The 15010-nt window shown below is 42.2% G+C and overlaps 1 protein-coding gene across 4 annotated transcripts in view; it reads left to right on the top strand.

Moving 5' to 3' along the window:
- The window catches only part of LOC115162910 (cadherin-23), a 712130-nt gene that overhangs the window by 119610 nt on the left and 577510 nt on the right, over positions 1–15010 (top strand). For all 4 annotated transcript variants that reach the window (XR_003869666.1, XM_029714423.1, XM_029714440.1 and 1 more), the window contains exons 4-5: positions 14123–14265; positions 14503–14550. Coding sequence is in view for 3 of the 4 variants with exons in the window: in XM_029714423.1 (XP_029570283.1) it covers positions 14123–14265; positions 14503–14550 (191 nt within the window). In the remaining variant the exon portion in view is untranslated. The remainder of the gene's footprint in view (positions 1–14122; positions 14266–14502; positions 14551–15010) is intronic.

Here is a 15010-nt window from a genome sequence, read left to right on the forward strand (position 1 = left end):
CACACAGACTCATCAACTCATGGATTACATGACAGATCAGCACTGACACTACCTCTGCTCAAGACAACCCATCAAGTATTTATGAAGGCCAGGTGTAGCTCATGGTGTTCAGTGCTCAGCTGTCCTCTCTATTACCTGTTAGTAGCTAGCCTACTCCAGTTTAGCCTCTAGAGAATTCCCCCTGTCTTGTTTACAGACTACTTTGAAATATCCCTGAAATTTACAGACATACTGTACACACACGAAAGCAGGCACACATACGTGCGCATTCACACACACACACACACAAAGGTATTCACGCATGCATGCTTTCGATCACACACACAAATACACAGACCTCAGATACCCCCCTCCCCTTACTAGCACTGTGAGAGTTGTTTGAGATACTTTTCAAAGAGGTAGGGTTTCAAACGCTTTCAGAAGATGGGTAGGAACTCGGCTGTCCTGACTTCCGGGGGAAGCTTGTTCCATGATTGGGGTGCCAGGACAGCAAAGAGCTTTAACTGAGTGACTTAGTGTTAAGTGAAAAGAAGAGAGAGCCTAGAACTGAGCCCTGGGGGACACCAGTAGTGAGAGCATGTGGTGTAGACAGAGATCCTCTCCATGCCATCTGGTAGAAGCGACGTGTCAGATAGGATGCAATCCAGGAGTGTACAGAGCCTGAATCGCCCAACCCTGAGAGGGTGGAGAGGAGGATCTGATGGTTCACGGTGTCGAAGGCAGTGGATTTATCTAGGAGGATGAGAACTGAGAGAGAGTTAGCTTTGGCAGAGCGGAGATCCTCTGTGACACAAAGGAGAGCTGTCTCAGTGGAATGAGCCTCATTGAAGCCTGACTGGTTAGGGTCAAGAAGATCATTTTGAGAGAGAATGAGAGAGTTGGTCAGAGAAAGCATGCTCAAATGTTTTGGATAGAAAAGAAAAAAGGCATACCGGCCTGTAGTTTTTAACGTCAGAGGGGTCGATTGTTGTTTTTTTGAGGAGGGCAGCGACTCTGGCCATCTAGATGTCAGAGGGGACGCAGCCAGTGGTCCCTGTGCACTCTGCATGCGCTCTGCTCATGGTGGCTCTGGGTCTGTGTGTATCCATAGCAATGGTTCCGCTTGGGCTGCTATGCTCAATGATGAGACATGAGAGAGCAGTTAACTGTTAGCTACTTTTTGTCACTCTAAACTCTGACAAAACTCAAGGAACATTATTATTTTCTGTGAAATAATCTCTCCTGTGTTATATTTGACGATGTTCAAGCACTTCTGACAGAGATATGACTGTACTGCGCAGCAGAGCACAGGTAAATGACTCAGCTTCAAAATGTTAGTGATCAATTAATGATGCCCTGCCCGTACCCTAGTTATTGATGAAAAAACAGGCCCTAACCCGATGTATAATGTCGAGGCCCGTCGGGCTCAGTTCGGGTAGCAGAGCTCTAACGCAATGCCAAGGAGCGGGAGGGGAAGGTCATGACGGCTGGGATGAAAGGGACCAGTAAGAGTCAAAGGATGCGGAAAGGGAGGAGAGTAGGGACGAAGAGTCAGGAGATAGGAGGGAGAAGAATTTAGCAGAAGGAAGAGACAATAGGAAAGACCAGCGCATGACCATCTGGTTAGGGACTGAGTGGGTAGGGTTGGAGGAGAGATGGAGAGAAAAGGAAACAAAGTAGTGATCAGAGATATGGAGGGGGGTAGCATTGAGATTAGTAGGCGAACAGCAGGTGAACAGCCTCTAGTGAAGATTAGATCAATTTCCTTGTGAGTAGGAGGTGACTGGGAAAGGGTGAGGTCAAAAGAGGTAAGGAGTGGAAAGAAAGAGAAGTCAGGAGGTTAAAGTTGCCCAGTACGATGAGTGGTGAACCAATGTCGGTAAATTAGTTTATCAAGGTGTCAAGCTCATTGAGGAACTCTCCAAGGGCACATGGTGGGTGATAGATGACAACAATGTTAAGCTTGAGTGGACAAGTGACAGTGACTGCATGGAATTGAAATGAGGAGATAAAGTGGTTCCTCCTTTAATAGTTACGAGCTTACACCCAGGGACTTAGAGGTACCCAGCGTCACTGCTTCATTGCTCCAGACCACCACAAGGGGGAGTTAGAGCACTAAATATGCATTTGGGTCCCAAGGTTTTTAAATGACCAATCATATCGAGTGGTTCCACCCCTTCCATGTGGCTTTCTTCAGCAAAAATGGCTGACAAAACATTACGGGGAGGCAAATCTAAGTAGTTATAACGTCATAACGAGTCAAGCAAAAAATTTACAATTGAGAGGAATATGTTAGTGTAGAGACAAACGATTGTGCATATTTTTTTGTCATAAAGTTTTTTTCTGTCATATCCAATACCAGGTGTATCAAACTCCATTCTGTGAATGGTGCTGTGTCTGCATGTATGTATTACAATTATACACTTCAACAGTGTTTACCACTCCTGCTCCTGGGACATCAATGATTACACATTGTAACTATGCAATCCTCTAAATGTAATTATTGGAGGAGAGTCACATCATTGAAAAAAAATATTTTTCGATATACTTTAGGCCTATTATATAAAAACCCTTAGATATTCTCACAGATCCTAATGGAAAATGCCCTTTAGATATTAATTTAGAGTCCTCCAATCAATGGAAAACAACTCACATCAAAAAAATCCCACTTCCTGGATGGATTTTCCTCAGGTTTTTGCCTGCCATATCAGTTCTGTTATACTCACATACATTATTTTAACAGTTTTAGAAAATTCAGTGTTTTCTATCCAATACTACCATGCATATGCATATCCTAGCTTCTGGGCCTGAGTAACAGGCAGTTACCTTTGGGCACATTTGTCATCCAAACTTCAAAAACCAAATTCACAACAGACTTTCAGCACACATATAGGGAAAGACACTCAACAAAAATGGCACTTACACAAATCACTGATGAAATTGATGATAAAATGATTGCGGGGGCTGTCTTGTTAGAACTCAGTGAAGCTTTTGACATTACCAATCATAGTCTGCTGCTAGAAAAACTTATATGTTATGGCTTTACACCCCCTACTTTCATGTGGATAAAGAGTTACTTGTCTAATAGAACACAGAGGGTGTTCTTTAATGGAAGCCTCTCACACATAATCCAGGTAGAAGCAGGGATTCCCCAGGGCAGCTTTTTAGGCCCCTTGTTTTTTTCAGTCTTTACTTTGAGTAAGGCCAGTGAGTCTATGTATGCGGATGACTCAACACTATACACGTCAGCTACTACAGCGACTGAAATGACTTCAACACTTAACAAAAAGCTGCAGTTAGTTTCGGAATGGGTAGCAAGGAATAAGTTAGTCCTAAATATTTCCAAAACTAAAAGCATTGTATTTGGGACAAATGATTCACTGAACCCTAAACCTCGTAACATCTCGTAATGAATAATGTGGAAATTGAGGAAGTTGAGGTGACTAAACTGCTTGGAGTAACCCTGGATTGTAAACTGTCATAGTAAAAACATATTGATACAACAGTAGCTAAGATGGGTAGAAGTCTGTCCATAATAAAGCGCTGCTCTGCCTTCTTAACAATACTATCAACAAGGCAGGTCCTACAGGCCCTGATTTTGTCACACATGGAGTACTGTTCAGTCGTGTGGTCAGGTGCCACAAGAGGGACTCGGGAAAATTGCAGTTGGCTCAGAACAGGGCAGCACGGCTGGCCCTTAAAAGTACATGTAAAGCTGACATTAATGACATTTATGTCAATCTCTCATGGCTCAATGTGGAAGAGATATTGACTTTAAAATTGTATAACTGCCCTAATTTGCCTTTGGCAACAGCTAATGGGGATCCATAGTAAATACAAATACAAACAGTAGAAACGTAAACAAACTATCAGTGGCGACAAATCATCAGTATCATAACACCAGCATAGGCCACTTGTATCAATGAGTCACTATCAGAAAATGGTTTGAATGGTAATCATTTATTTATTAACTGTTTTATTCATGTTTTTATGTACTAGTGATAAGTCATGCATTCCGATTCTTACATAGATTGTAATTGACACATAATGTGTGTAAAATACTTTTTTGAAGGTTGTACTGATTATGATGAGCTAATGCTAAGCTATTTGCTGGCTGTGTGGAGCCATGTTTGTTGACATCATTCAATTCATTCTGAGTGTCATGTAAACGTCTGTCAGACCGAAGATGTTACAGTTAAACAAGGTGAAGGGATGGTTCCACATTGCATACAGTACAGCCCCAACGCGTCTTGTCACCTATCCCTGACGCAAAAAAAATGGCAGCTTGCACAAACTCTACCCTCTAGCAAAAATTGTTTTACTAAATTATTTCGATCAATGGTGAGCTCACACATGATGTAATGAATTGTTCATAGTAATTGCTATTAGCTAATTCATATTATGGTTTCTATCAGTTAAAAGTTGGCTAAATAAAACTGCTAGTGTTAGCGCACTCTTTACTTAGCACTAGGACTAATGTAGAATACATTTTCTGATTTGTATGAGAATTGTGTTATGCTATTGCTACTTCTGTGAATGTCTGAACATTGCATCTAAAAATAAACTGCTCACATTGACGTCATAAAGTTGGTTATGAAGACTGTGTTTGTGCAAAATGTTTGTAAATAAACAGTGTGGGCAGTGTGTTCTAATCACACCGGTTTGAGCGCATGCTGCAAGGACCATGGTAGAATGGCCACTGTAGAATGCAGTAGGCTAGTTGAGAACGAGTTCTCATTTACAACAGCGACCTGTCCAAGATAAAGCAAAGCAGTTCGACACATACAACAACACAGAGTTACACATGTAATAAACAAACATCCAGTCAATAATACATTAGAAAAAAAAGAGGTATAGATACAGTGTGTGCAAATGAGGTAAGATAAGGGAGGTAAGGCAATAAAACAGGCCATAGTGGCAAGGTAATTATGATATAGCAATTAAACACTAGAGTGGTATATGTGCAGAAGATGAATGTGCAAGTAGAGATACTGGGGTGCAAAGAAGCAAAATAAATAAATACAGTATGGGATGAGGTATTTGGATGGGCTATTTACAGATCTGCTATGTACAGGTACAATGATCTGTGAGCTGCTCTGACAGCTGGTGCTTGAAGTTAGTGAGGGAGATATGAGTCTCCAGCTTCAGCCATTTTTGCAGTTCGTTCCAGTCATTGGCAGCAGAGAACTGGAAGAAAAAGCAGCCAAAGGAGGAATTGGCTTTGGGGGTGACCTGTGAATATACCTGCTGGAGCGCATGTTGCGGGTGGGTGCTGCTATGGTGACCAGTGAACTGAGATAAGGTGGGGCTTTATCTAGCAAAGACTTGTAGATGACCTGGAGCCAGTGGGTTTGGCGACGAGTATGAAGCGAGGGCATATTGAGCAGGGCTAGAGGCTCTACAGTGAAATAAGACAATCACTAAACAGAACAGCAATGGACAAGTCATATTGACATTTGGGAGAGGCATGCGTCGCCGAGTGATCATAGGGGTCCAGTGAGTAGTTAAGCTGGCTGGAGACACGGTGATTCAGACAGCTAGCAGGCCGGGAGTAGCAAGCTAGCAGAAGGGCCTTAGAGGTACGTCGCGACGGAAGAAGTCTGTTGTAGCCCCCTCATGCGGAGCCTCGCGTGATGGATTAGTAGGGTTCCGTGTACTTAAGTGCCCAGTCCAATTGGCAAAATAGGTATAGTGGCCCAAGAAAATTCAGCTAACAGTCCGATATGCTCTAGATAGCTAGCGGGCCACGGCTAGCAGGCTAGCAGATGGGCATTCAGGGGATGTCGCGACGGAGGGGCCTGTTGCAAAAAGAACCTTCAGGCAGATTACGTCGGTAGTCCAGTCGTGATGGATTACCAGGGCTTTGTGTAGTGAAAGGGGTCCAGGCCAATTGGCAAAATAGGTATTGTAGCCCAATGAGTAACTGATGGACCTCTTCAGCTAGCCGGGAGATGGGCCTAGCATGGGCTAGCTCCAGGCTAATTGGTGCTTGCTTCGGGACAGAGACGTTAGCCAGGAGTAGCAACTCGGATTGCAGTTAACTAGCTGCGATGATCCAGGTGAAAAGGTTCAGAGCTTGCGGTAGGAATCCGGGGATATGGAGAGAAAATAAGTCCCGTATGCTCTGGTTTGAATCGCGTTGTGCAAACTGGAGAGAGATTTCCGAGCTAGAGGTTAACTGATGACTGCTAGCAGTGGTTAGCTGACTACTAGCTCGTAGTTGGCTAGCTTCTGTTAGGGGATTCTAGTTCGAAAGTAAAAAAAAAAATCCATGCCACATTGGGTGAGGCGGGTAGCAGGAGAGTATATTGAAGTTGAGGTTTAGGAAAAATATAAAAAAGATATGCGAAGAAAAAGCTAAAAGATGTATTCACGGGCCACGGGACAAGATGAGGACAAAGACGTCTGACTGATACACCACCGTGGATGTTAATATTATATTAGATAATACAGTGTCTTCTGAAAGTATTCAGACCCGGTGACTTTTCCACATTTTGTTACGTCACAGCCTTATACTAAAATTGATTAAAATCCTCAGCAATCTACACACAATGCCCCATTACAACAAAGCGAACACAGATTTGTAGATGTTTTTGCAAATGTATTAAAAATAAAAAGCAAAAATACCTTATTTACATAGGTATTCAGGCCCTTTGCTATGAGAATTGAAATTGAGCTCAGGTGCATCCTGTTTCCATGGATCATCCTTGAGTTTCTACAACTTGACTGGAGTCCACTTGGGGTAAATCTAATTGTTGGACATGATTTGGAAAGTCACAAACCTGTCTATATAAGGTCGCACAGTTGACAGTGCAAAAACCAAGCCATGAGGTCGAAATAATTGTCCATAGAAATCCAAGACAGAATTGTGTGGAGGCACAGATCTGGGGAAGGGTACCACTCCACCAATCAGGCCTTTATGGTAGAGTGGCCAGATGGAAGTCACTCCTCAGTAAAAGGAACATGACAGCCCGCTTGGAGTTTGCCAAAAGGATCCTAAAGACTCAGAAAATGAGATTACAATTATTCAACACATTTTTTATTTGTATTGTACAAACTTAATATGATGAACAGGAATTACATTTGCTCTCAGGGGTGGCAAAAAATAACTGTCTGAAAGCCACGCCTCCAATCTTCTGATAGGGTGCTACCGCACAATATATTGTTAAAAATCGAAGCCCGTCCTTTACATAGGCAGCCCAGTATCAGCATATAAGCATCAATCTATAAAGCATTTACAAAGAAAAGATATGCATCATGTAAATGTTTTGAACCCCAAAAGGTTCTTCAAGCCTCCTGAGAGTGTAGTTGCTAGAACTGTGCAGGAAAGGACAATTAGAAAATAAAATATCAGAGCCAGCTCGGTTTGGCTTGGGTTTGCTCTATAGTGTGAATTAGGCATTCTCTCTCTATGGCTCAATCATGTCTTCTCTAACCCTCTGTTTCTGCCTGTGTTTGTCCTCTCCATACACAGTGTCAGATTGTTGCAGAGGGCAGAAAGATAGAAAAGTGAAAGAGCGAGAAACGGATGATTCCCCCAGCCCATCGCTCTTGTCAGAGTAGCAGGACTGGGGAGTGGAGGAGAGAGGGAGAAGGTGAACTGTTAACATGCACTGTATAATTCATAACGGTAATACTGCCACACACAAGAATGCGCAAACACACACACATGCATGCTAAAAGTGTGCATACACACATACACACAACCAGCGGTAACACTTTACTTGACACCCAGCGTCAGAACACGTTATGACACGGTTATAACCATGTCATAATATGCCATATCAGCTGACATAACCTGTCATATGGTCATAACATTGTCATGACACATATTTAAACCTGTTGTGACAAATATTGCATTATTTTATGGCTGGTTATGAAACCTACAAAATAGTGTCAAAACCTATCACACAAGCAAACCATTCCATTACACCATAGCCTACTTGTGAACAGTATGTTTATATTATTTACATTTTCTGAAATGTACCATATTAAATTGTCATTGTAATTGCACACACATTGATGTGAGACATGCACCTACCCCAATGCTCTGTTTCTGATGACTGGGATGAATGCAGCAGCAGATTTCAGGAGCAGGACAAGGCACCCTCTTTTTGATTGATCACTGACTTAAGGGCATGTAAACTCAGCAAAAAAAGAAACGTCCTCTCACTGTCAACTGCGTTTATTTTCAGCAAACTTAACATGTGTATGAACATAACAAGATTCAACAGCTGAGACATAAACTGAACAAGTTCCACAACATGTGACTAACAGAAATGGAATAATGTGTCCCTGAACAAAGGGGGGGTCAAAATCAGAAGTAACAGTCAGTATCTGGTGTGGCCACCAGCTGCATTAAGTACTGCAGTGCATCTCATGGACTGCACCAGATTTGCCAGTTCTTGCTGTGAGATGTTACCCCACTCTTCCACCAAGGCACCTGCAAGTTCCCGGACATTTCTGGGGGGAATGGCCCTAGCCCTCACCCTCCGTCCCAGACGTGCTCAATTGGATTGAGATCCGGGCTCTTCGCTGGCCATGGCAGAACATTGACATTCCTGTCTTGCAGGAAATCATGCACAGAACGAGCATGGCTGGTGGCATTGTCATGCTGGAGGGTCATGTCAGGATGAGCCTGCAGGAAGGTTACCACATGATGGAGGAGGATGTCTTCTCTGTAACGCACACGCACAGCGTTATTGAGATTGCCTACAATGACAACAAGCTCAGTCCGATGATGCTGTGACACCTGCACGGACCCTCCACCTGCAAATTGATCCCGCTCCAGAGTACAGGCCTCGGTGTAACACTTATTCCTTCAACAATAAACACAAATCCGACCATCACCCCTGGTAAGACTAAACCGCAACTCCAGCAACAGTGGGTTTGTGCCTTACAACAGGCCTATGTACCAATCCTGTGCAGGTGTTGTTACACGTGGTCTGCCACTGTGAGGACAATCAGCTGTCCATCCTGTGGCACTGTCTTAGGCATCACAGTACTACATCTGTAGTCCTCATGCCTCAGGCACATTCAGATTTAACTAGGAACAGTGGGTTAACTTTGTTCAGGGGCAGAACAACAGATTTGTACCTTGTCAGCTCGGGGATTTGAACTTGCAACCTTTCAGTTACTAGTCCAACGCTCTAGACTACGCTGCCGCCCATTTAGCATCCTAGGTTTTCATAACTGTGAACTTTATTGCCTACCGTCTGTAAGCTGTTAGTGTCTTAAATTAACGACCGTTCCACAGGTGCATGTTCATTAATAGTTTATGGTTTATTGAACAAGCATGGGAAACAGTGTTTAAACCCTTTACAAGGAAGATCTGTGGAGTTATTTAGATTTTTACGAATTATCTTTGCAAGAAAAAGGGCCGTTTTTTTTTTGTTGAGTTTACATGATATGCCTATCTAGCTTATATGATTATGATGGTCAAAATGCTTCTTGACAGTGTCATAAAGTGTATTTTCTTAGTCTAAGTAGACTGACACAGGATGGTCATAATGCTTTATGACAGTGCCATAAAGTGTATTTTCTACACATTTTTTAAAATATGATAAATAATGCATTACAGCAACAACAAAGGACTTAAGAATGAAACTTTTAAATGAAAGGAAACTTCTTGGCAGAAAATGTGGGTTTTGACACTTATGTAGGTGTCATAACCAGACATAAAATCGCATAATATATGTCACAACAGCAGCAAATATATGGGTAATGACAGTGTTATTACCATGTTATGAAAATATTATGACCGTGTCATAACGTGTTATGACACTGGGTTTCAAGTAAAGTGTCATGCAAACACACACACACACACACACACACCACTCAAGAGTGCATGTCAACACACACATGTACAGCCCTGTGCAGTCATACTTGCACATAATTCTCAAATCAATGCATACATCCTTTAGCCTAGACGAGAACACGAGACCTCACACTCATACAAAAATGTCACTTCTACTCGCAGCAAAAAGCCCTCTACACTTAATGTTCTACACTCAATCACACTCTCTTTCCCTATGTAGGAGTTGGGGATAGGCGTTCCGTCAACGGGACAGTTGTAAATCATGTAGCGCCGTGTGTCATGATCGCAGATTTTAGAGAAACAACAAATGTCGGTACTTAAAGAGTTGAAGTCGGAAGTTGTAGGTTGGAGTCATTCAAACTCGTTTTTCAACCACTCCATAAATTTCTTGTTAACAAACTATAGTTTTTGCAAGTTGGTTAGGACATCTACTTTGTGCATGACGCAAGTAATATTTCCAACAATTGTTTACGGACAGATTATTTCACTTATAATTCACTGGATCACAATTCCAATGGGTCAGACGTTTACATACACTAAATTCACTGTGCCTTTAAACAGCTTGGAAAATTCCAGAAAATGATGTCGGGGCTTTAGAAGCTTCTGATAGACTAATTGACATCATTTTTGTCAATTGGAGGTGTACCTGTGGATGTATTTGAAGGCCAATCTTCAAACTCAGTGCCTCTTAGCTTGACATCATGGGAAAATCAAAAGAAATCAGCCAAGACCTCAGAAATAAAATTGTAGACCACCACAAGTCTTGTTCATCCTTAGGAGCAATTTCCAATCGCCTGAAGGTACCACGTTCATCTGTACAAATATTAGTACGCAAGTATAAACACCATGGGACCACACAGCTGCCATACCACTCAGGAAGGAGACGCACTCTGTCTCCTAGAGATGAATGTACTTTGGTGCGAAAAGTGCAAATCAATCCTAGAACAACAGCAAAGGACCTTGTGAAGATGCTGGAGGAAACAGGTCCAAAAGTATCTATATCCACAGTAAAACTAGTCCTATATCGACATAACCTGACTCAGCAAGGAAGAAGCCACTGCTCCAAAACCTCCATAAAAAAGCCAGACTACGGTTTGCAACTGTACATGGGGACAAAGATGGTACTTTTTGGAGAAATGTCCTCTAGTCTGATGAAAAAATATATCTGTATGGCCATAATGACCATCGTTTTGATTGGAGGAAAAAGGGGAATGCTTGCAAGCCGAAGAACACCATCCCAACAGTGAAGCACGGGGGTGGCAGAAACATGTTGTGGGGTACTTTGCTGTAGGAGGGACTGGTGCACTTCACAAAATAGATGGCATCACAAGGAAGGAAAATTATGTGGATATATTGAAGAAACATCTCAAGACATCAGTCAGGAAGTTAAAGCTTGGTCGGAAATCGGTCTTCCAAATGGACAATGACCCCATGTGTACTTCCAAAGTTGTGGCAAAATGGCTTAACGACAACAGAGTCAGGGTATTGGAGTGGCCATCACAAAGCCCTGACCTCAATCCTTTAGAAAATGTGTGGGCAGAACTGAAAAAGCATGTGCGAGCAAGGAAGCCTAGAAACCTGATTCAGTTGCAACAGCTCTGTCAGGAGGAATGGTCCAAAATTCACCCAACTTATTGTTGGAAGCTTCTGGAGGGCTAGCCGAAACGTTTGACCCAAGTTAAACAATTTAAAGACAATGCTACCAAATAATAAGTGAGTGTATGTAAACTTATTACCCACTGGGAATGTGATGAAATAAATAAAAGCTGAAATAAATCATTCTCTCTTCTATTATTCTGACATTTCACATTCTTAAAATAAAGTGGTGATCCTAACTGACCTAAGACAGGGCATTTTAACTATGATTAAATGTCAGGAATTGTGAAAAACTGAGTTTAAATGTATTTGGCTAAGGTGTATGTAAACTTCCGACTTCAACTATAAGTTTCGTATATCGGCTGAAATCTTAAATTGTTGTTAATATAACTGCACTGTCCAATTTACAGTAGCTATTACTGTGAAAAAATGCCATGCTATTGTTTGAGGAGAGCTCAAAACAACATAACACTTTTTTCACCGCGACAGGTTTGATAAATTCAACTCTGAAGGTGAAATGTGTACTTACATTCTGAAATCTTGCTCTGATTTATCATCCCAAGGGTCCCAGAGATAACATGACATAACAAAACACGACAAGTGTCGTTTTGTTAGATAAAATCATCTTTCATATCCGAAAAAGGTCCATATAGCATGCACAATCGATTTTGTATTTCCACTCTTTCAATTTGCAAAGAAAGCAATCTATGAAAATCTATCCCTAAATGTTGTTTCAACCAGTCAAATTACGTTCATATTTATTCCTCAGAGATCCTAGAACGTAACCAGACTTCACTATATCATTAGGAGTGTAGTATATCCTATAGGACACCAAATTTGGTCAGAGAGCGACGCCTTCATGGCGCGCCGATGACATGGGCGGTCTTCACTTGATTGACTGTAACTTTGTCAAACAAGCACCAATCGGGGTCAAACAAAGCTAGTATCTGTCAAACAATTTTGCTGCTAACCTTGTGCGACAGCAAGCCTTTTCCTTTTGGACAAAATTGAAAGAATATGGAGATATGAAGTTATGAAAACTGGGTGTTTTGCAAATGTTGAACTTACAATATGGCTACTAATCCTGGAAAAGCTAAATCAAAGTCCAAGTATACATATTTGACGATATTCTTGCAGAAAAATGTCATGTAAATATACATTTGGGCAAGTCGTGAAGGACACATGGGTGACTTCACACTAATGTCATGTAGCTTGGTAATACCTTAAGTTATCAGTCTGAAACTTTGCACATACACTGCTGCCCTCTTGTGGGCACCATCGGAATTACAACAAGAGTGATGGCTATATTTGGGACCTTTCTGTTGCATTTCAAAGATGGTGGTAGAAAAAAATACAAAAAAAGGTTGTTTTTTCTTTGTATTTTGTTCTACCAGATCTATTTTGTTATATTCTCCTACATTCAATTCACATTTCCACAAACTCCAATGTGTTTCCTTTCAAATGGTACCAATAATATGCATATCCTTGCTTCAGGGCCTGAGCTACAGGCAGTTAGATTTGTGTATGTCATTTTAGGTGAACATTTTAAAAAAGGGGGCTATCCCTAATTAATCTTCCACATTACTGTGGTTTGTATAGACATGATCCTGGAATGAAAGTACCATTTGTTACACTCATAACTGTATCCCAAATGACACCCTGTTCCCTATGTAGTGCACTACGTTTGACCAGAGTCCTGGTCAAACGTTGTACACTATATAGTGAATGGGGTGCCATTTGGGACTAGGGTGCCATTTGAGCCATGTATTTCCACGTGCAGTGGACATTTCCTTTTCAATGAAGGAGAGCGAGAGAGCTGGAGAGGGAGAGTGCGCGGGATAGGGTGACTTACGCAGTTATTATTGATGAGTGTGAGATAAAGTGCTTCATTTGCACGGTCTTCAACCAAATTCATATTGAAAGCAGCATAATTTGCATAAATCTCATTAGATGCATTGAGAAGGGTTCATAAATTGTAATATTAATTAGTCATTTTTGCCTCCCTTTCATGCTGAAAATGGGTTATATTAATAAAAAGAGAGGGGTTTGTGATTGTGGAGCCTAATTGGTCTTTGTGTTATCAGCCGGGGCCTGGAAGTGACAGGCTTGATTTAGTTTGGCTTCAACTCTACAGTAGTATCTAATGGAGAGAGAGGAAGGGAGGGAGGGGATGGAGAGGATACTAAATGTTAGTGTGCCTGTGCTTGTGTGTGCTTGCCTACGTGTGTGTTTGCCTGCCTGTGTGTGCATGTGTGTTAGTGTGTGTGCGTGTGGATGTGTGAGTGAATGTGTGTGTGCCATGCTGGTAAATACACTACACAGCAACACTTTAACCTCTTAATGGCCCTTCATGTTCTCCGTGTGGGTGACTTGTCACTCTACCAGAACCTATCCCCCCCTCAGTGGCTCCTTATCTTCCCTTCACTTTAAATCTACCATAAAGAACCTCTAGCCCCCATCCTCCATTTTCTCGAATTATGGCATAGCAACGAGTGATACAGCTGGCTGCCTTTTTTGTTTCTTGATATATTAACGTTGGATCCAAAATTGAACCCTATTCCCTATTTAGTGCAGCCAGCCAAAAAAGTAGTGCACTAAATGGAGATTAGAGAGCCAATTGGGGAATAGGGTGCCATTTCACCCAAAGCAATGCACTAAATAGAGAATAGGGTGTCATTTTGGACACAACCAATGTTTCCTGGGATTGACCTATTACCCCTGTCTTCTCAGGCACGTCAGTGACTCAGCTGCAGGCGGTGGACCCAGACCAGGAGCCCCTCATTTTCGGGGTAGTGGGAGAGGAGGCCATGAGGTACTTTGCAGTGGAGAGAGACACTGGAGTAGTGTGGCTACGACAGCCCCTGGACCGCGAGGTTAGAAGACACAGGCACACACACACACTGCCGCACACACACACACACACACACACACACACACACACACACACACACACACACACACACACACACACACACACACACACAAAACCACCCACACATGCATGCACACACCCACACAAACACACACACCCTGTCTCCATTCCCTCCCCGCACTCCCTCCCTCCTTCCCATATGAAGGGTTTTGCTGACATCTCTCTCCATCTCTTCCAGACCAAGTCGGAGATGCAGGTGGAGTTCTTTGTGAGTGACAGCCAAGGGGTAAGAGCCAAAGAGACAACACTGTTACACATCCTGGATGTCAAGCAGCTCACACACTGTAGATACAACTCCACCTGACCAACTATTATTCACTCTGACACCTGTCTCACACACAACGTTCAAATGCTAAAACACACCGACATTTCAACCTACACAACCCTATGGGTAATGGTTAAGACACTAAATTCATACACTTATTCTATGCATAGAGTGTGTATAATATTTGTATGTGTCAGGGAGTTGATTGATTGTGTGTTACTCACTCTGACACCTGTCTAACATGTACTGTTCTGATTTTTTACTTTACCTTCATTTAATTAGGCAAGTCAGTTAAGAACAAATTCTTATTTTCAATGACAGCCTAGGAACAGTGGGTTAACTGCCTTGTTCAGGGGTAAAACGACAGATGTTTACCTTGTCAGCTCAGGGATTTGATCTTGCAACCTCTCGGTTACTAGTC

Source organism: Salmo trutta, chromosome 2 (genome assembly GCF_901001165.1).
Source record: "Salmo trutta chromosome 2, fSalTru1.1, whole genome shotgun sequence".
NCBI classification, from domain to species: domain Eukaryota; kingdom Metazoa; phylum Chordata; class Actinopteri; order Salmoniformes; family Salmonidae; genus Salmo; species Salmo trutta.